This window comes from Callithrix jacchus, chromosome 11 (assembly GCF_049354715.1).
Source record: "Callithrix jacchus isolate 240 chromosome 11, calJac240_pri, whole genome shotgun sequence".
Classification (NCBI taxonomy): domain Eukaryota; kingdom Metazoa; phylum Chordata; class Mammalia; order Primates; family Cebidae; genus Callithrix; species Callithrix jacchus.
The window spans coordinates 87,091,667-87,114,873 of NC_133512.1; the positions used below are offsets into that span (position 1 = coordinate 87,091,667).

General features: G+C 41.1%; 1 protein-coding gene across 3 annotated transcripts in view; it reads left to right on the plus strand.

Annotated features, from left to right (window-relative positions):
- The first annotated feature begins 13,753 nt into the window (after positions 1-13,753).
- The window catches only part of CAV1 (caveolin 1), a 35,554-nt gene continuing 26,100 nt past the window's right edge, over positions 13,754-23,207 (plus strand). Inside the window, exons 1-2 of one of the 3 annotated variants that reach the window (XM_035254192.3) lie at positions 13,754-14,478; positions 15,168-15,332. In XM_035254192.3, the coding sequence (XP_035110083.1) occupies positions 15,231-15,332 (102 nt within the window). In that variant the 5' untranslated portion in view covers positions 13,754-14,478; positions 15,168-15,230. The remainder of the gene's footprint in view (positions 14,479-15,167; positions 15,333-23,207) is intronic. The other 2 variants (XM_002751767.7, XM_035254191.3) reach the window with 2 other exon arrangements.

Consider the following 23,207-nt stretch of genomic DNA (forward strand, 5'->3'; position numbering starts at 1 on the left):
CCTATTGAATAATTTACTCATGATAAATGTTATTTATTTTCTTTCTTACTTTTTAGAGACAGGGTCTTGTTCTAGCAACTAGGCTGGACAGCAGTGGTGCAATCATAGCTCAGTGCTGCCTCAATCTCCTAGGCTCAGGTGATCCTCCCCCTTCAGTCTTCCAAGTAGCTGGGACTTCAGTGCATGCCACCGCACCCAGTTTCTACATATTTTCTCACAAAGTGACAGTGGTAAACCAATGAGTATTAAAGTCAGGAATTATATTGAAAATGGGAAATCAAGACACTAGAATATACAAAAAGAACCATAAGATGAAACCAACCCTTTCTCTCCAGTTTAGCGATAGCCTTTTGGGGGCAGACATAGGAATAGCACACATTATTTAGGGTTTGGTAACATAAATGAGAGGAAAAGATCCCCACAGAATTTCTAGCATATTCAATCAATTTCACATGTTATATGTGCAGGGGCCTTGCAGGGGATGGAATGGGATGGAGCGAGGAGCATGACCAAAGCACCGGAAATAAAATACCAAAAAGTCATTGTTATCCTGTAGAAGAAACAAGTGAGCAATCAACTGAATCATTCATATATATTTTATTTAGAAAAGGAGCAAATCCTATGATGATTACAATTTTTAACATTAGATTCCTTAAAAAGTACCAGCATTAGCTGGCTTCGTTGGCTTATGCCTGTAATCCCAGAACTTTGGGAGGCCAAGGTGGGTGGATCACAAGATCAGAGTTCGAGACCAGCCTGACAATCATGGTGAAATCCCATCTCTACTAAAAATACTAAAAAAAATAGCCAGGCATGGTGATGGGCACCTGTAATCTCAGTTACTCGGGAGGCTGAGGCAGGAGAATCGCTTGAACCCAGGAGACAGAGGTTGCAGCAAGCCAAGATTGCACCACTGCACTCCAGCCTGGGCAACTGTGTGAGACTCCATCTCAAAAAAAAGAATTATAAAAAAAAGTACCAGCATTGTTGGTATGCTTTGTTCTGGAAGTGACTAAAGGGTCCTAGAAAACAAAATATTGTGTGAAGTGACTTTTATTAAAATTATTTTTGTTTTCTGAGGAAGAAAACTCCCATGTGAGGTTATCTTAAGCAATAATTGTATTCGACTAGGCAGACACACACACACATACATAAAACTGTGCCCATAAATATATTCAAACCAGGAAAAATGGCAAAAAGAAAATTGTAGAATATTTTTTTCCTGGAAGAACGTTGGCAATAATAAGCATTAATCTGGGGCAGATCAGATGCAGGCCAGGCTCTATGCTGTGTGATGAGCTAGGAAATCTATTTAAAGATTTCCATGATTTTACAGTTCTTAAAGTTGAGGAGATATTCAGAATTGGAAAGGAAAATCCCTCAAGTCTGCAATGAAGTCTGCAGGGCATGCATGAGACTCTCCAAAATGCAGGACAGGTTTGGGCTACTTTGAAGCAGCCCCTAAGAAATTGCTCTTTTTATGAAGTTAATACATTGGTACTGCCTCAACTCTTGCTGTTCACGAATACGTTTTGGTGTGGCCAATGAGACAATTTAATACAGTTCAAGCCCTTAAATAGCAAAAATAAATAAAAAAATAATAATCTTGGCTAATGCCCAGTTTGTAATTCTTGATTTCTCATTCCAAGAAGCCTTCAGTTTATAGAAACAGAAAGAACTGCCAGTTCCCTACAAGCAGCTCGGCCAACTCAGCCTGTAGGGTTCTCCCTTAAATGATGCTTCCTTCAATTTGCTTACAAATATTCCTTTAATAGTATGTTACTTCCTTTTATTGAATTGGGATTCCCTGTAAGTCAGCCAGCCTACAGTGCTACTGTTCTTTCTACGATGTAAAGGCTCCTTTTATGCATATTTGTGGAATTTCTTTCTTCATTCAGGCTTCTTATATAGGAGAGTGATATTTGCTGGCATAACTTCTGCCTTGTTAATCATCTTCAGGTTTAAAGTTTTTGTTTCCCCTACATTGTTTCACCTGCTCCTCAAAGTCAAATGAGCATAGGAATCACCGGGGAATCTTGTTAAAATGCCAATTCAGATTCAATCAATCTGGAATTGGTCCTGGGAGTCTGCATTTCTACCAAGCTCCCAGGATGCTGAGGCTGCAAGTCCCTAGATCATACTTTGAGTAGCAATGATCTATCTAGTGAGTAGCTTGAGTAAGCTATGGAAAGAGATAAAGATAAAGTAGCTACAGACAAACAAGAGGAGAAACTAACAGAAATTCATTTGTTTGGCTCTATGAAAAGATTCCGGTGGCTAGCCAAAAACTAAATTCCCCACACCTGCTATAAAACACATTCACATTCCCTCTGAAGTTAGCTGAGCTGCTTGAAGGCAAAGCCAGCACTGCAGAATTAAACCCCTTTTTCTAGTATGCATAAAAGCTGATGTTGCAATCACAGATTTTCTTTGGAATTAGTGAAAAAACTAACTCATATGATTATAAGAAAGTAAAGTTCTATATGAAGACCAGACCACTTAGCCAACATAAACATACACACACACACACACACACTCTCTCTCTCTCTCTCTCTCTCTCTCTCTCTCTCTCTCTCTCAGCGTCTTTAAAGGCTGAATTTATTTTATGCTGTAATCCTAGCACTTTGGGAGACCAAAGTGGATGGATTGCTTGAGTCCAGGAGTTTGAGACCAACCTGGCAAAAACTGTGTCTCTACCAAATATATAAAAATTAGCTGGGTGTGGTGGTAGTCCCAGCTACTAAGGAGGCTGAGGATCACCTGAGCCTGGGAGGCTGCAGTGAGCCATAAAGCACGCCACTGTGTTTCAGCCTGGGCAAGAGAGTGAGACTGTCTCAGAACAATTAAAATTCTGGGCATGGTGGCGCGTGCCTGTAATCCCAGATACTCAGGAGGCTGGGGCAGGAGAATTGCCTGAACCCAGGAGGCGGAGGTTGCCGTGAGCCAAGATCGCACCATTGCACTCCAGCCTGGGTAACAAGAACAAAACTCCATCTCAAAATAAATAAATAAAGAAATAAAATTAAAAATATGAAAAACCACCTTGCATACACATAAATAATGTGTGTGTATATACAAGCAAATATATATAAGAAGGTGTGTGTATATATATATGCTTTTAAAAGAGTATGTTTTACTCTTTTAAACTGTCATTGCCCAAAAGGAGTGGTTTAGAGATAAATTTTCTCCAGGTAAAAGCAACTCCTTCAACGCTATCCCCATCAAGCTACCATTGACTTTCTTCACAGAACTGGAAAAAACCACCATGAACTTCATATGGAACCAAAAGAGAGCCCGCATAGCCAAGTCAATTCTAAGCAAAAAGAACACAGCGGGGAGCATCACACTACTGAATTTCAAACTATACTACAAGGCTACAGTAATCAAAACAGCATGGTACTGGTACCAAAACAGAGATACAGACCAATGGAACAAAACAGAGGCACCGAAGGCAACACAACATATCTACAACTATACAATCTTTGATAAACCTGACAAAAACAAGCAATGGGGAAAGGATTCCCTGTTTAACAAATGGTGTTGGGAAAACTGGCTAGCCATGTGCAGAAAGCAGAAACTGGACCCCTTCCTGACACCTTACACTAAAATTAACTCCAGATGGATTAAAGACTTAAACATAAGACCTGGCACCATAAAAACCCTAGAAGGAAATCTAGGCAAAACTATCCAGGACATAGGAGTAGGCAAGGACTTCATGAACAAAACACCAAAAGCATTGGCAACAAAAGCCAAAATAGACAAATGGGACCTAATGAAACTCCACAGCTTCTGCACGGCAAAAGAAACAGTCACTAGAGTGGATTGGCAACCAACAGAATGGGAAAAAAATTTTGCAGTTTACCCATCTGACAAAGGGCTGATATCCAGAATTTACAAAGAACTCAAACAGATTTACAGGAAAAAAACAAACAAGCCCATTCAAAAGTGGGCAAAGGATATGAACAGACACTTTACAAAAGAAGACATATATGAGGCCAACAATCATATGAAAAAATGCTCATCGTCACTGGTCATCAGAGAGATGCAAATCAAAACCACATTGAGATACCATCTCACGCCAGTTAGAATGGCGATCATTAAAAAATCTGGAGACAACAGATGCTGGAGAGGATGTGGAGAAAAAGGAACACTTTTACACTGTTGGTGGGAGTGTAAATTAGTTCAACCATTGTGGAAGACAGTGTGGCGATTCCTCAAGGCCTTAGAAATAGAAATTCCATTTGACCCAGCAATCCCATTACTGGGTATATATCCAAAAGACTATAAATCGTTCTACTATAAGGACACATGTACACGAATGTTCATTGCAGCACTGTTTACAATAGCAAAGACCTGGAATCAACCCAAATGCCCATTGATAATAGACTGGATTGGAAAAATGTGGCACATATACACCATGGAATATTATGCAGCAATCAGAAATGATGAGTTCGTGTCATTTGTAGGGACATGGATGAATCTGGAGAACATCATCCTCAGCAAACTGACACAAGAACAGAAAATGAAACACCGCATATTCTCACTCATAGGCGGGTGATGTAAAATGAGAACACGTGGACACAGAAAGGGGAGTACTAAACACTGGGGTCTATTGGGGGGAAAAGGGGAGGGCCAGTGGGAGGGGGAGGTGGGGAGGGATAGCTTGGGGAGAAATACCAAATGTGGGTGAAGGGGAGAAGGAAAGCAAAGCACACTGCCATGTGTGTACCTACGCAACTGTCTTGCATGCTCTGGTCATGTACCCCAAAACCTAAAATCCAATAAAAAATTAAAAAAAAAAAAAAAAAGCAACTCCTGGTAAACAGTTTATTTACTAGGGAAAGGGCCAAAAGGAAAGAGTTTCCTTTGTTGAATAATGGAGCCCTGACTTAAAGCCAGATGGATTACAAAACAAAGGGCTTTTGTGAAGAACTACTCCCAAATATTTACATTAACTTAAGAAAAATGTGGAAGTTTAATATCTCATTATAATTTAGGGGTAGTATTAAGGGGCTAAAGTCATTTTTATTTTTTATCATTTCATTATAATAAAAAAGGATTTTAAATTATTTATTAATAATAAAATATATGTTTTCCTAATATGATATGCTATTTAAAAGCTCTACTAGTATGCTAGAAAATGGTACGTTTCTCAGATATAAACTATATTATGTTAAATATATATTAAATATAGGTACCAGTTATGTTATATCCTATTACATTATTTTGTTTTCTTACTATGTTTGAGAGTTAGGCATACATTGGATAATATTTATGGAGTTTCCATATTTCTAAAAGACGGTCATAATTTTGTTTTGCTTGAATAGGAGAAAATATAATCATTGTATACCTAAATATTCTACATCTCTCAACTAGAAGAAAAGTAATAATTTGTTTTACCAGTTGACTGCAATTTTTCTGAAAATCACTAACCTCAAGCCATATAGTAAAATTTTCAGTCTTTAGTTAGGTAGGGCTGTAATTTTTACTTTTACTGTTGATATAAATCTATTCAGATGAAAAATGAGCAAAATATTTATTTACATCTCATTTTGTGCTTATTGAATACATTATTCATTGATTATTTTAGTATTTGGCTCCCATTTAGACTAAGAATTCTTATCTTTAGAAAATGGTAGCCACAATAAATAAAATAATAATAAATAAAAATATAATAAAACAAAAATAGAAAATGTTAGCCATTATTTTGGTAGGGTTATTATAATCCAGTGATTAAAATAGTCAGGTAAATAAATCACTCAATTTCATGGTGGCTAGTTTGATTTCTTTTCTTTTCTTTTTTTTTTTTTTTGAGATGGAGTCTCACTCTGTCACCAAGGCTGGAGTGCAGTGGCACAATCTGGGTTCGCTGCAACCTCCTGGGTTCAAGTGATTCTCCTGCCTCAGCCTACTGAGTAGCTGGCACTACAGGCACCCACCACCATGCCCAGCTAATTTTTGTATTTTTAGTAGTTACGGGGCTTCCCCATATTGGACAGGCTGGTCTCAAACTCCTGACCTTGTGATCTGTCCACCTCAGTCTCCCAAAGTGCTGGGATTACAGGCGTGAGCCACCACGTCCAGCCTGATTTATTATGTGTCATCATGATGAAATGATGAATTGAAACCTGAAATTTTTATGAACTTTAAGCATAAATGAAAATAACCCAATGAAATTTGGTTTGCTTATCATTTAGCATTTTCTTAACATTTGAATACACTTTTATATTGATAAATCATATTGCCTTTTTGAGTTTGTTTTCAATAGAATTAAAAAGAAAATACCATCTTAAAGAACCAAATTTTGCAATAAGATAAACAAGATCTGTAAATTTTGAGATAACCTATCTTTAAAGGCAAAATTTTGCTACATTTTCAAAGACAAGCACAAATTCCACCAGATTTAGTTCTAAATCCAGAAAAATAATGATGTCACTTAGCCCTCTGTAGCACAAATACCAATGAGACTACTTCAGGAAGTCTCTGCATCTGGAAGTTTGTTTCTGAAATCTGGTTTCAGGCAGCATCTCTCCAGATCTTCATTAAAACCGTGAAGAAGTAGGAGGAAGATGCCAGCACTTTCAGCAGTCCTACTGAATTTCGGCCTGGGGCAAGCACCTATGCTCTGCCAACTCTGCTTTAAAAGACAGGGAAGAGAAAAATAAATGTTTCTGTTTTTGTGTTTGAGACAGAGTTTTGTTCTTGTTTTCCAGGCTGGTGTGCAGTGGCATGGTCTTGGCTCACTGCAACCTCCATCTCCCAGGTTCAAGTGATTCTCCTGCCTCAGCCTCCCAGGTAGCTGGGATTACAGGTGCCCACCACCACACCTGGCTAATTTTTGTATTTTTAGTAGAGACGGGTTTCACTGTGTTGGCCAGGCTGGCCTCTAACTCCTGACCTCAAGTGATCTGCCCGCCTCAGCCTCCCAAAGTGCTGGGATTACAGGCATGAGCCACCGTGCCCAGCTAAAGAATCATGTTTTCAAGAGTGATTTTTGTCAGAAATTACCAAAATATAAAAGCCGGCACTCTAAAGGCTAGTTTCAGCTATCTAAAACCAATCATTCTTTTAGTTTTCACCAGCCAAGAATTTTAAGGACAGGTGATGGCCTAATTATTACTTCAGTAAGGTTAATTATCAACTGTCTTGAAAATCACATTCTTTTTTAAGGCAAGAGAATGTATCTGCGACCTTCCTGAGACCCCTCTCTCAGGCCTTCTGTCAGCCATCATATCTAAAAATTTTCATCTAGAAGTTTGCATTTCATTTGTGATTAAGGGGTTTTTGTTTTTGTTACCAACTGTCTAAGGGACAAAAATTTGAATATACTATATAAAGCTTTCTGAGAAAGAAGTAATAAATAGCAAAAATAGTATCAAAAAGTTAGATGAAAACGTATAAAATTGAAAGCCAAAAAAAGAAATAACCTCCAGTGATCACACATATATGATATAGATTTGAGTTCTTCATACATCCTTGCCATGGCCTCGTCCTTGGTGGCATTTCCACTGCCTTGGCCAAGGAAACAAGGCAGAAGTGACAGTGTGCTATTCGAAGTCTGGAATTTTAGAAGCTTTATATGTTTTTTCTTGTCCTCTTGTGCCATTTCTGCTTCATGGAGCATGAGAAGAATGTGCCCCAACCATCTTGTTGGTCCAAGGAGGAGATGTACCAAGCAGTGAGAGGTGAATCTGGCCCAGACACCTCACCTACATCAGCTAACCGAACCGATAATTCTATGATGAAAATCGTGGCTGTTTAGAGCACTGAATTTTGTAGTAGTTTACTTATGTAGTATTTTTTGTAGCAATAATTGATAGATACACCCTAAAATGTAGTTTTAAAATGAATATGTGTTAGATATATGATGACAAAAACATGTCAGGTCCCTTCATCTTTCACTTTCAGTTAGCTGTTATGACATCCTTTAGACAAGGCCATGAAGCCACATCTGTACTACTGGCCTAGCACTCACAATATGGCTACTCCTCTACCAATTTTAGCTAGGACACAAAAAAAGAATTGGACCTGCTCTCCTAAAAATTAATCTTATTTCCATCATATTAAATAACTGATCAGATTTATTTCATGTTGAATAACAAAATATTTTATTAATAAAATTATAAAGTGACATAGGAAACACTAAAAGCTAAACATATTCTTTCACTATCGATATTTTGAGTTAATTAGGTTAAAAATCCTTAAAGCTACCAATGAAATGCAAATATTGGCAGAAGTTCTGAAATTACATATGTGAAATTTGAGTTTGAAGGTTTGTTGTAACTCAGAAACAGCACTGGCAACGATCTTGGCAAGATTTGGTTGAAGGGAAAGAGAGGAAAACTAGGGAAGGACGACACTTTTGAAATTTCACTAATGTTCTTTTCTTGTTGCCCCTGGAGCTTTCCCCTATCCCATTTTTTTTCCTGTGGAAGAATTTTTATAGCATAAAAGCAGAGATAAGGCTTTTCTTAATTCCAAAATCCTGGTCCTGGAGGATTCATGCCATGAAAATATTGGGAGGTGATGTAAGAGCAAGGCTTCTTGCTCAAGGGAGAAGTTGTGAAAATAAGCAAAGTAGTTTTTGACAGGGGTGTCTCGAAGCTTGGGTCCTGATACATTCAGAGGATTGAAAAGCAAAGGTATTTGTGCCTTCTGTTTGTAGATAGGGCACATGGAGGCAGCAACACCCTAGAGCTTTTCTGTACCATGGCAGAGCATAGGACTTATTCTGTTCTCTACATCACACTCACCATGGGAGGTTCCACCATGCTGCATCAGACCTGCCCACCCAGATTAATCAGATTTGCTTGCAGAGAGCCCCAAGAAAGAAACAGAAATAGCAAGAAAGTGTCTCTGGCCCAAAGGGTCACATTCAATGAGCTTGAAGGACAGTCCAGCTCTCATTCTCCTGAATGGACCGATGACCAAGGACTGACAGAGTGAGGTACTTAGCAGATGCCAAGATGCACAGCTAAGGAAGAAACCCTGCTCCACAGATACACCCAAGATTCCTGGTAACCTCATAAGCCCCTGGAATTTAGGACAAAATGGAAGAAACTAGAAATTGACTAAGATTAATTTTCAGCAACCTGAAGGAATGGGGCTTTGTAAAAGAAATTAAGGTCAGTTACAGAAAAAGAGAAAGTTGCAATTCACAAGGGACTTTGACAGTATCTGTAATGTTTTCTGTTTTAAAAGCTCTGGAGTAAATAAGGCATAATGATATTTGATCAAGCTAGGTGGCAGGTGTCCATCATATAATTTGCCATATCTCGGATAATTGAACTATTTTACAATAAAAATACTCACTGAAGTTTACATACTCCTATTAGGTAGATATCAGTGGTATTTTTCATTTTGTAAAATAAAATGAAGTTAATTTAAAGAAATAGTATGGAAAGAAAATGCTTAGCCATCTTATTTTTTTTTCTTTTCTTTTTTTTTTTTTTTGAGACAGAGTCTTGCTCTGGAGTGCAGCGGCATGATCTCAGCTCACTGCAACCTCCACCTCTTGGGTTCAAGCAGTTCTCTGCCTCAACCTCCCAAGTAGCTGGGATTACAGGTGCTTGCCACCACGCCTAAATAATTTTTGTATTTTTAGTAGAGATGGGGGTTTGCCATCTTGGTCAGGCTGGTCTTGAACTCCTGACCTCATGATCCACCTGCCTCAGCCTCCCAAAGTGCTGGGATTACAGGCATGAGCCACCATGCCCAGCCAAGCCATCTTGATCAGAAAGATTTTTTAAACACAAAATTGCTGTTTGCTTGTTTGTTTCTTTAAAGAAAATAAGTAGGAAAACAATTATTTAAAATACTCAAGGTGGAAAGGCCCAATCCACAAGAGCTTCAAGTTAGAACAAGGCAAGGAAGGGGTCAGGTAATGTGGTCACTCTTCATCCAGAAAGCCACTTCTTTCCACATATGAAATGAGCAGCTACAGGAAGGAGGCCTCAATGGGATCCAGCTGAGGCAGTGAATAGGGGAAGGTGTTCAGGGTGGTGATGCTGATAAGAAGAGCATATACTGACCTGAACTCAGAGATCATTAAAAGATGATGTGTTTATGTACTTACACAGATGGTTAAAATGTTGGCATGTTTATACACTTGCATGTAAATAGTCACTGCTCTGAAATGTACATTTGCTTTCCCCTGAGGACACTTAACCTTCTAATGATTCAGCAACTAACCAACAATAATCTAATGCACAGCTCCAGTGTCATGGCTAAAGTTTGAAATGATTGGCGGGTGGCTCTGCCATACTGATTATTACATTTTCATAATATCATACCTGGTGATAACTCCTATTATAACCCAAGCCAAAATCCCTTCTCTGAACGAATTGCCAAAGGCATATTTGGAAACTCTCAGGCTGCTGAGTGTTGGGAAATGTTGGAAAGATGCCTGCTCTTAACACCATGGATATCATTTAAAGTGGTCAAACCTTTAGATTCCAAATCTTACAGTAGTGGTGAAAAGAAAGTAGCCAAGAATATGAAAAGAACCCATGGTGGTAGGGATGGGAAGAGGAAGTTGTGCCATGGCGAAGCAACATAGAGAAGGAGATGAGAGAAGATGAAAGCAACGAATTGCACAATTTTGCCATAAGCTGACCCTGACTAGCCTACTTAAGAACCCCGTCTCAGAAGTTGCTAACAGATGCTCTAGTGATTTATCAACTGTAAAGTGTTTCATTAACAAAACTCCTTAGGAAACTGTATTTTTAGTGTATTTAAGCTTTAGCATCCTCATCTCTCAGACTGGTGGTTTGCTTGATCTGTGTGGCTTTTAGATCTATATTTCTAGTGCCCTCTAATCCATAGGCTGAACTTTAATGCTGCTCCTAAAACAGAAAAAGATAGAGGGCAAATGAATTGCCAGCTACTCATTTTTTAAGTCATTAACTTGCCTCCAAGCCTAAAGTTATCTGTGTGGGAATCAAAGAAAAGCAATTTTGTTTATATCATCTATTCATTTCAAATTTTGTACCTATGCTAACAATGTTCTCCTCTTATTTCTCATAAATCTGGAGCAGTTTCTCTAAGTTGGCTATTATAACCAGACTAAGATGTGTTTCTCTTTGGTGCCAGCTTCTTGTTGAGGCAGGTTAATGAAGAGTCTGTGGTTTTTCCTTTCATTAGGAATGCATTTTGGCATTGACAACGCTTCACTGATCACTATGATTCCATGTGTTGCTGTTGATTAGACTTTTCTACATTGACTTTCCCAGCGAGGTTGCTTTCCCTTGGTTGAGTACTAGTTAAGCATTCACTTAAAGGCCTCCCCAGAAAGTCCTTTTCTTGCAGGAATGCAGGACAAGCTCCCTCTGTGTTCCTGTTGACTTTTTTCACAGTTAACATTACTCATCACAGCTGAAGACTGAATAACAATAGATGGGAAGTGGTTTCCACATTTTTCCATAGAACATAACCCTAAATGACCTGTATGAAGGAAGACTCAAATGAACTTATGGTGGACTAGGTATTATAGAACATACCGAACCTGACCGTCCCTTTCTAGCACAATTGTTAATACTTGTTAACAATTTGTTCAAAGAATTTAGAAATGCAATCTGGCAAAAATAAAATTAAGAAGACTCAACTTTTTGAACGCTTGTGGTGGCTTACGCCTGTAATCCCAACACATTGGGAGACTAGGGCAAGGGGGTTGCTTGAGACCAGGAGTTTGAGACCAGCCAGGGTAACAAAATGAGACCCCCATCTCTGCAAAAACTTTTTAAAAAAATATTAGTGGGGTGTGGTGGTGCACACCTATAGTTTCAGCATTCTATCAGGAAAGTGAGGTGGGAGGATCACTTGGGCCCAAGAGGTCCAGGCTGAAGTGAACTATGAATGCACCACTGCACTCCAGCCTGGGTGACAGAGGACACTCTGTGAGGGGAGGAGAGGGGAGGGAAGGGAAGAAAAACAAATTATTCATAAATAAGCTTGTTTTAAAACGTCCCATTTTTAACTTTTAAGTTCAGGAGTACACGTGCAGGTTTGTTATGTAGGTAAATTTGTGTCACAGGGATTCATTATACAGATTATTTCATCGCCCAGGTACTAAGCCCACTCCCCAACAGTGATTTTTTCTGCTTCTCTCCCTCCCGGACTCTCAACTGGGCCCCAGTGCCTGTTGTTTCCCTCTTTGTGTCCATGAGTTTTCATCATTTAGCTCCCAATAACGTGGTATTCGGAAAAACCCAACTTTGGAAAGATCTTTAGTCTGCTAATCATGAATGGCCAACATATTTACAGGCATGCCAACATTTGTGACACTGTCATCTTTAGCTAAAATTGCCATTTCCCTGCCATTCTTTCCCTGCCATTCTTTCCCTGCCATTCTTAGTTAAAACTGATCTTTTGTTCCAAAAATTTTTGCTACCAACCATTGCCTGTCTTTTACAGTTCTTTTATACTGTGTCTTCTCTCCAACTAGATAATCAACTCTTTCGGTGTTACATCCATTTCCCTTTCTCCTCCCTCTTACTCCCACCCCATATTCCCATCTCTATTTTAATTTTAGCTTGTGCCCCTTCAGGTGTACTCCCAGCTTATTTTATTTTATTTTATTTTTAAAATTCCAAGTGATACTTTGACTTTTGACTACATATGGAATCATAAACTTGTCTTTTTCATTTTTGGATAATGAGTTTCCGATTAATTATCACCCAAAAGTAAAATGACTGATTACTATTTAATTAATTCACTCTGTGCTTGTTTACAATAAAATCAAGAGAGAAGCCCCAAATTCAGGAACAGACAAAGTACTTTAATCACTATCACATTTTTTAAGTCTAACCAATTAGAAAACTCAAATCTTTCCTCACAGCCAAGCACATTAAAAAAAAAAACTTCTATAATCATAAACCTGAAGCTTTAATCAAATAATTCTACAATTGTAAATACTTTATGTATTTTGCAAATATGGTATAACCTGTTGGCATAAATTTCCATTGTTCCAGAATAGATTGGTAATAAAACTACAGAAAAGTTAAACATCTTCCTTTCTTATTTCGAAGTGTTTGGGAGGCATTTCAGAAACGGATGGGAAACCTCAGATTCTGCATTCCTGCTTAAGTTTCCATCCACACCGACTAGATGTAAACGAGTGTCACCAAAAGTACACCACTGCCACCCACACAGATTCCTTCCACAAGGAATCCACAAAGTTTAGATGTAAAATATACCTAAAGGTTCCTAGCCATCTTTCACCCCTCCCTCTGTGAAACAGGGAGACAGATGTGTCTTAAGGCAGAGACGGAACGTGGGCGATGGGCGGGGCGGAGGAATGGAGGGGGGATGGCTTAGGACAGGGCAGGATTGTGCCGCCTTGGTTGCCCATACTGGGCATCTCTGCAGGCGCCTCGGCTCCCTCCACCCCTGCTGAGATGATGCACTGCGAAAACATTCGCTCTCCCAGGGACGCCTCTTGGTGGTTCAGAGCTGGAAAAATGTTGCCTCGGGTTTAAAATACTCTCCCCAGGCAACCCAGAACGGGAGAAACATTCTACTCGCTCTCTGCTGGCTGCGGTCGCTCCCCGCCCTCTGCTGCCAGAACCTTGGGGATGTGCCTAGACCCGGCACAGCGCACGTCCGGGCCAACCGCGAGCAGAACAAACCCTTGGCCGGCGGCCAGGAGGCTCCCTCCCAGCCACCGCCCCCCGCCAGCGCCTTTCCCCCCCCCCCTTTACAATACAAGATCTTCCTTCCTCAGTTCCCTTAAATCACAGCCCAGAGAAATCTCAGAGCCTTCATCCAGCCACGGGCCAGCATGTCTGGGGGCAAATACGTAGACTCGGAGGTAGGCTTCTGTGGGGGCGCGCTGGGAGTGCCCGCTTCTGCTTTCTGCCTCTCCAAGTACCCGACTGCTGCCCTGACCCCAGACCTCTCTCCACTTCGCAGCACTCCTCTGGGGTTGGCACCGCTGAGGAATGGGCCTGGGCGGGGAGGTGAAGAGAAGCCAGGAATGTTTTATGTTTTCCTAATGTGGAGAGGGCCAAGGGAGCCCCTAAACTACGAGGACACAGAAAAGTGGGTTGGGGTCCTGAGACTGGGTCTGCCGGGCTGAGGACACTTTCTCTGGATGGGTCTAGGATGCTCCCTTGTTGCGGGACCCCCATGGTCCGGCCCTGCCTGCTGGGGGTTCGGGGAGGTGGAGTGCAGGGGGAGGCGGAGTTATTTACCCGAGTCCTGGGGACAGTCCCCGGGACTCCCTGCCGGCGCCCAGACTGGCTGGCCCCAGAGGGGGCGCGAGGTGTGTTTGCACTTTCCAAAGTTCTTGAACCGTCTCAAGAACTCCTGCATCTTGGCTTCTGTCAGGGGCGTTCTGAGAGGGGTGGACCTGCCCTTCCCAAACTGCCACCACCTCTTCCAACCCCATCCACCCGCGGGAGCTCTGCCCGGGTGTGGGGAACTCGTCTTCCCGCCCGCAGCCTGGGGGTGCCCTGAGGGTGGGTCGGGGGAGCTGCACAGGTGAGACTGAGTTCTGGGATGTTTAGGGGGTCTGGCGCGCGGCTCCGCCAGAGATAGGAGCTTCGGGATTGTGATTAAAGCATGGGATTGGGGAGGGAGTACCGTAGAGGGACGAGAGAGGGCCAAGGCAGGGTGGGGGGCGCGGGCAGGTGCGAGGGGGACACCGCCAAGAGGTCGGGAGGCTGTTGTTGGGTCTTAGACAAAGCTGGAAGGGATTACGGGGACAGGGGTAATGGGGGCCGGGGACTGGAACGCGGAGCAGGTGAAGCGCTCGGGGCTAGAGCGGCGCTACACACGGGTCCGGGTCCGGGAGAAGCCCGAGGCCGCCCCCTCGCCGCCAGGGTCCTGCGGGTCCTGCGGGCTGAGCCGGGGCGAGCGCGGGGGCGGGGGCCTGAGGACCTCGCGGCGGGGCTTGCCCTGACCCCTGGCGGCGGGCGGGGGAGGCAGGCGCGCCCCACCGAGTACCGAGGGGTGTGGTGTCCTCGGAGAGATCCTCTTAAAAAGCTGGCGGCGCGCAGGCGGTTTCTGTGCGCGGAGCGGTCGCTGTCGGAGCGGTTAGTTCGATTTCAAGCCGGAGGTATTCCCGCCGCCGGGCTGACTTCTGATCGCTTGCTTTTCTTTTTGAATATTTCCTCCCACCACCGTTGCCGCCCTCCCGCTCCTGGCCGTCCGCCCTCCGCCCTCTGCAGGGACATCTCTACACCGTTCCCATCCGGGAGCAGGGCAACATCTACAAGCCCAACAACAAGGCCATGGCAGACGAACTGAGTGAGAAGCAAGTTTACGACGCGCACACCAAGGAGATCGACCTGGTCAACCGCGACCCCAAACACCTCAACGACGATGTGGTCAAGGTAGGCCGAGCGGCCAACTGGGAAGGGCCGGGACAGCTCTCCTCTGGCAGTTAGCCCGTGCATCCTTCTTTAGCATTGCCGTGCACACACCACACCACACCACACAACACACACACACACAGTTTTGTGGGTTTGATGTGGAGGCGCTCCACGGTCAGCAGAAATTGTCACATCTTCCTTCCCCCCATCTTCCCCAATAGTCAGTTCAGCTGGAATTCAGCTAAAATGAGTTTTGTAGAAGCTCTGATAACTACACTTTTGTCAGAGCAGATGACCCTATTGACCTCAGCAACAGACGGCCCATACTCCTTGGGACGGTGAGATGGTTCCCATCCATTCCCAGGTTGAAAGTCTGGTGCACGTGGCATTAAGACAGTAAGATAATTGTGTCAGGTCTTGTGCCGAGGAACAGTCGGAATACAAGATGGGCATGTTCCCCCACTAAAACGATGGGAAGTGCTTTCTTAAAAAATGATACAGTGGATGGAAATGCCTAGGACTAAAGACAAAGAAAATACCTACTTATTCACATACAAATGAGAGTTACTTTACGCTAATAAGTCACTTGTGCACAACTAAGCAAATCTACAAAACCAAAAACAATATGTGCCTCTTGGTTACTCCTATGGACACCTGCACTTAGATGTGGAAAGTTGCTTCTTTAGCAGCTGCCTGGGTCAGCCTGCCCTGAGCTAATGGCACATTCAGGTTGGAGTTCCTTCTCACACTTTCAGGATGTGTTTGGTGAGATTAAAAATAAATGGACCGGGTTATTGGCCAGACTTAGATGTGACTCAGTGGTCAGTTTTAAATTATCATTATTACTTGATTTTGACCCTTTTAGCCAATCTAGTGGGAGGAATTATTGTCTAAACACATCTGGATTGGGATATCATGGGCTAGAGCCATCCTTGGCAGAGGGTTTTCTCTGAGAAATGGAAGGCTAAGGAAAAATCCTGGCTCAGGGATTAGAGTGTGAAGATCTAGACCTACACAATCCCCAGCAACCAATGAAGTGAAGGAGCAATTGCCACCCACCACGCCTCCTATCTATGGATGGGAGGAGCTATAGGTTGCAAACTGTTCACATTCATGAATAATATATTTCAAAAGAGGAAACAGTTTAATCTGTAACTGGAAGGAAAATATAACTGTCAGAATTGACTCTCTTGGCTTCCTGGCATAGGAAAAAGGAAAATTGGAGCATTTGCAGCTTTTTTTGAGTAGCCAGATTATGGACTATTTAAAAGCAACAGCAACAAAAGTACCTTATAAACTAGAAATTAGAATCACTAAAAAAAACTATTTACTAAAAACATTATCTTAAAGGGAGAGGATATTTATGCTTTCCTCTCCCCTCCCCTCACCCTTCTCATGTAGCTTTGAACAAGGAGAGTTGCCAGGAAAAGAGGCAGATTTCAGAGAGGACTCGCTTCACGGGATCCTCCCTGTTGTTCCACTGCACTGAGAGTGAGATTCCCTGGAGCAAGTGAACCTCCCGGGATGAGTCAGAGAGGCCAGCAGTGTAGATGTGGGTCTCCACACATGGCATGACTAAGCTGAGAAAGGCCCTACTGGGAAAAGAGACTTCAACACAGATGGAAAAAAAACTTAACAGGCTTGGAGGAAATAGCAGTTTACAAAACAGCATTTCAAAGAGCAAATGTGGGGATCCTCAAATTAAAGAAATTAAAAGAAAAAGCTAGAGCAAGCTCCTGCTGGCCTAAAGAAACCAACCCCTGACTGCTTGCTCATAGAACTGTGAGCAAAACAAGACAGTTAAACAAAAAAAAATCCACCTAGAAAAGAATTTGGCAGCCTCACTTACTCAGATGCCTGGCCTAGAGAGGACTTCAGAGAACCCTCTGCAGAGAGACACCAAGACTATAAATGCAAATTCTGCCCAAAGAGTGTCTGGCCGATGAACAGGGGCCTGTCTACAACTTATGGAGACTCCTATTTTATAAATATGTACCCTCAAGTCCAACCACAGACAAAATTACAGAAACAGGGATAATTCTCTCCCAGTTTCCATGACAGTAAATAATAAATTACTCAAATTTTTACTTTTGACAACATAGATTTTTTTTTAGACAGCATCTCACTTTGTCACACAGGCTAAAGTGCAGTGGCACGATCTTGGATCACGGCAACCTCCACCTCCCAGGCTCAAGCGATTCTTCTGTCTCAGCCTCCTGAGTAGTTGGGACTACAGGTGCACGCCACCATGCCCAGTTAATTTTTGTATTTTTAGTAGAGACAGGATTTTACCAGTTGTTGGCCAGACTGGTCTTGAACTCCCTGATCTCAAGTAATCCACTGGTCTCGGCCTCCCAAAGTGTTGGGATTATAGGCATGAGCCACCGCACCTGGCCAACAACATAGACTTCTTAAAAAAATCATGATAATAATTTTGGATGCTTCTTAAAAGCACCCAAAGCTTTACTGCTAATGGGTGGTAGCTTAAAACTTCACATAATAAGAAAGAAACAGTGGCCAATGGAATCTACTGTTAAAGGTACCCAATCAAGTAAGGAAAAGTTGGTTCTAAAAGCAAGCAGCCCTGTAAAAGCTACGCTGTCCAATATGGTAATCAGTAGCCATATGTGACTCTTTTCATTTAAATTTCAAGTAATTAATATTAAATAAAATGTAAAGTTTAGTTCCTTAGTCATACTAGCCACATTGTGAGTGTGCAACAGGCAAAGCTAGTTAGATATAGAACATTTCTATATCAATTGAACAGCACAGATATAGAGCATTTCCATCAGCACAGAAATCTCTATTGGACAGTGCCAGACTAGGGTGTCCTCTGCATTGTGAAGAACAGGATAGTGTATCTGCATAGTAACTTTCAGTAGTCCCAGAAAGCAGCAGAATTTGCATTTTTTCCTCCCAGAAAACAGTTATTTAGGGAGAAGAAAGAAAACTCATGTGTGTCATAAATATATATTTTAAGATGGTACAGTATTATCACCTATTTTACTAGTAATAATGACATATATTTCAGTATACAATCCAGTTCCAATAAAATTAATTTCTCATTTTACTAAAAGCTTGTGGCTCCACATCATGAGACAATTTATGCAAATATAGACTTTACCCAAAAATATTAAGTAGTTTGTGAATACTTTATAAAATTTCCTTTAACTAAAGTGGTTACAAACTCAAACTCTTCATTCTCCCTCTGAGATTTCTGGTCATGTTCTTTTGTTCACGTTGTCATCACATGTTTATTATATACTTATTTTGATTTTCTAGATAAATAAAATGGCTTCAAATCTATGATTCTGATAAGATTAGCCACCAATTAATTTATTTGTTAAACCCTTGCAATATGCTGGATTAGATACTTTGCTATGTAATTCCTATAATAAATTCTAGCAATCACAAAGAAGATTACAGTTAATGGCTGGGTGTGGTGGCTCACACTTGTAAATCCCAGCACTTTGGGGCACTGAGGCAGTCAGATCACAAGGTCAGGAGTTCCAGAGTAGCCTGGCCAACATAGTGAAATCCTGTCTCTACTAAAAATACAAAAAAATTAGCCAGCCATGGTGGAGGATGCCTGTAATCCCAGCTACTTGGGAGGCTGAGGCAGAAGAATCACTTGAACCTAGGAGGCAGAGGTTGCAGTGAGCTGAGATTGTACCATTGCACTCTAGCCCAGGTGACAGCAAAACTCCGTCTCAAAAAAAAAAAAAAGAAAAAAAAGATTACAGTTAATGAGACAACATGCAAACATGCATACAAGTAAAAAGTTAAAAAAAAAAAAAAAAAGTATATATACAACCAAAATAGTAAGTCACTGCTACATGATAACTAATTGGTCCTTTATCCGTTTCTTTTGTTGGTTTGTTTGTTTGTTTGTTTGCCTTGACTGCCAGGAAGCAGTTTCAAATCTATAGCTGGATTTTAAGTTTCATTAATTCATGTTCCTTCTCTTCACATATGGTTTTGTATTTTCGTTTCCCCTTTTAACTAGCATACTGTCTTATGTGGTCTCTACTGTAAGCCTTCTCATCATTTTGGAAATAGACTAAATATATACAATAAGAAATCAAAAGTGAGTACAGTAGTGTTGAATATTGCATAACAAAGGTTTTAAAATAGGGAATGGTATCAATATGAAGTGTTAGGGAGACCCAGCCACGGAAAGGATAGCAGAGTACAGAGAAGGAGGATGCGTTGTAGATGGCTTAATTGAGAATGATATAATGGAGGTACAGTTTGAGTCGGGTCATGAAGGACAGATGGATTGCAAATCGCTGGGGCAAAAGCACAGAAGGGCATTCTAAATGAACCAGGCATGGAGACAAGAATGTCTCACACAGGAAGTTTTAGTATCTCATTCGAGCTGGGATTTGAGATTGCATGTGGCAGAGTGGTAGGCGATAAAGATGAAAAGACTGATCAAAGTAAAATTCAGAGTCTCTGAATCCAGCACTTGCCACAAGTTTGGACTCATCGTGTCAGTGGTGGGCAGCCATGAATGACTGCAAGCATCAGTGTGGTATAATGAAGGTGACTTTGTAAAGTGACTCTGGTGAAGGTACAAAAGGTGGTGAAAAGTAGCCAGTCTAGTTGAGCAGAAGAGAGTTCACATGTAATTGCATCATGGTCTGGATGTGAAATGAGAACAATGAGAAGTGGCATGGGGGATTGAACCATATATGTACAAAATGACAGAATTTTACAGTGGAAAGGGATTATCATGGTTACCAGGCTGGCCTCCAAGCCCTCTTTTGTAATATTAAGAGAAATTAAGGGCTAAAAAGTTTAAAATGTGATCCATCTTATTACATAGTTACTGCCCAAAACAGATATTTTGAAATGTATCATTAAGGAAGAATAGATAAAATTATGTGATTTGTCATGGACTATTGCCATGAGAGGAAAAAATGCGTTTAGATGATTCTGTTAGCACTGAGACAAATTAGGACATCAGAGAAGAGGTCTGTTGCAAAACAGAAATATGCATTCATAACTTGCTTTTCTAAAATGCGAATGTAATGATTCTTAAATATGCACAGAGACAAATTTTTCTTTAACAGTCAAGAAAATGTACACACATGATAATCAGACCAGTTTTGGATTCAATAGAATGGCTTAATGCCTCCGTGATCCCTTTCAACCAGAAAGCATTCTAAAGCAATTGGGGAATCATATCAGTATAACAGTCATTTATAAAATTATTATTTGATATACATCTAATCAAAGCATAAGATTTAAAAGATCAGATTGTCTGAAAGCACTCAGTACCATGTTAATATCTTTTTCTGTTGGCATTAGTATTAGTTTTGCTTGTATGTTTGTTTAGGGGATAGCTTCACAAATTGGTGATTGATATTCTACCATGTATGAAATTATGCATGGAATTCAGAATCCCCAGCTTGTAAAATTACATTATGATCATCTTTAGTGGGAAATTGTTCTCAGAATACCAAGCAAAGAATGATAATAAAATGGTGGATATTACTTATTCTTAAGCATGTGAAATGCTTTCAAATTCAGCCAACAATGATATACACTTTAAATGCTTATTAAAAGGGTATTTCCCTCCTCCATCTATCAACTATAATAAAAAAACTTCAGTTTTAACTATGATTTCACATTATTTATTAAAATTTAAGGCAAGGTACACCAAGTACCCTTGAATTACTTCATGATGTGAGATATTCTTTCAATTAACCCAGGGTTGGCCATACTTTTAAGGGGTTGAAAGTAGGAACAGCTGCGGTCATGAGCAGCATCTGGAAAGTCCAGTAATTTGAAAAACCACCTGTTTATGTATCCTGCCCACTCAAGTCCATAAAACAACAGACACTCATATTCCAAATTAAACCGCTTTTTAGTTTGCTCTACTTTTAAACATAATTCTCTGTGATGGAATGACCAGAAAGAGCTGGCCCCTAGGAAAACAGGGTTGTGTGCACTGACCTGTGGGGTTGGGACCTTCCATGATTCCCCTGGCTGTGTCTGCAGTGGGGAAAGTTCAGGGCTGCTGTCTTCATACAAAGACGGTTTATTCCAAGATACACACACTCTTTCTTCTTCCCCACTCTGGAGACCTTGCATATTTATTATCTTCTTTATTATAATCTGAGGCCCTAGAGAAAAAGATATGCAAACTATACTTCTTTTAAAACAACTTTCTAAAACAGACGCCCTCAGCCCCTAGAAACTATGCCTAAAATGTAGATACTCAGAGGCAACCTCTTGTAGTGAAAGAGGATTGTGCCATGATGAGAAAAAAAAATTACAACTTTTGTAACTTCTCTGAAACTTGAATGTGGTGATTGTAAAGTAGACACTGATACAAAATTCTTTTTCTTTAGCAGTCAAGGAAAAGCATGCATGAAGTAATCAGATCAGGTTTGGTTTTAGCATAGTGGCCTAATGCTTTCATGATCTCTTTCAACTAGATGGCATTTTAGTCCCAGTGGACACCAAGGAAGAAGAAAGGATGGAAGACATTAGGTCCCCGGATTTATCTTCCTCAGTAGTCTCTGAGATTTGAGATTATACATAGGGAGCAAAATTGTTTGTCTAAAAGCAGTTAATAAATGCCCAAAAAATATTTTGGGCAAACTATTATGTGTTTCTTTGCTCTATCTATCTATCTATCTAGACAGACATGGTGGTGTGTGCCTGTAGTCCCAGCTACTTGGTTGGCGGGGGCAGGAGAATCGCTTGAGCCAGGGAGGCAGAAGTTACAGTGTGCTGAGATTGCACCACTGCACTTTAGCGTGGGCGACAGACTGAGACTCCATCTCAAACAAAAAGAAAAATTGAAATGTGCAGCCTTTTAAAAACCCCACAGCCTCTTTATAAACCCAAAAGAACTATCACATTTGGCTAGGTGTCAAAATAATCAAAGGAGTGTTTACAAATACAGATGCCTGGGCCCACCTCAGATATATTATATTAGAATATCTAGAGGTGGAAGCTGAGTGTCTGTATTTTTCAGACTTTCAAATGATTACACTGTGAAGTCGGATTTAGAAATGACTGTACGCAAAGCTGGCTTCAAGATATACACCCTAGTTGAGTCTACCTGAAGAGAACAAATAAGAATCACAGCAAAGTTGTAGATGTTTTCCCTTCCAGTAGAACACTGGCGAGTTAGGGCTTTTAAAACCTTGCCAGAGAGTTTTGTAACACCATGGAGGGCTCCCATATCAACTTGCTCAATGGTTCTCCATCCCTTGAGGCCACTTGGGCTTTAAGCCAACTGCAAGCTTAAAGCCTCAGGGTGACCTAGGAATGGGGTGACCACATGTTCTAGGTTTTCTCATACAGACCAGCCAGCACTACTCAGCCCCAAGTAATAGCATCCTGGCATGCTCAGAAGTGTCCCATTTGGAAAAGAAAACAATATTGTTACAAATGAATTGGCAATGGCTTGTCTCTAATTCCTGTACCTGGAATATACTGGAAATCCCTAGTCACACTATTTTTTAGCAGAATGGGCAAAATTTCTACATTCCAGGCATGTCAGGCCTTTCCCTGACTCCTTTCTCTAATGTCACCCATCTGCTGCCTTTCATCACAGCCATCAAGCTGCACCCTAACTTAAAAGAGGAGCCCTTACGTTCCAATCTACTCAACCCTCAGACCTTTCTTTCCCTGAAACACAGAGTTAATGAAACTGACATCCTTCCATCATATATTTTCTCAGCTACTCAATAAAAGATGTAAATGTTTAAAATAGTTTAAACTATTTTTCAGTTAGTCCAGGAAACATAAAATGGCATGCTTTTACATAAACCATTGTTTAGGGTGGGGGAAGTGTTTTTAATGTTGCCTTAAAGGAAATCTGCATGATCCACAGGCTATGCAACCACCAAGGGAATTAGTTGGTAGAACAGAATT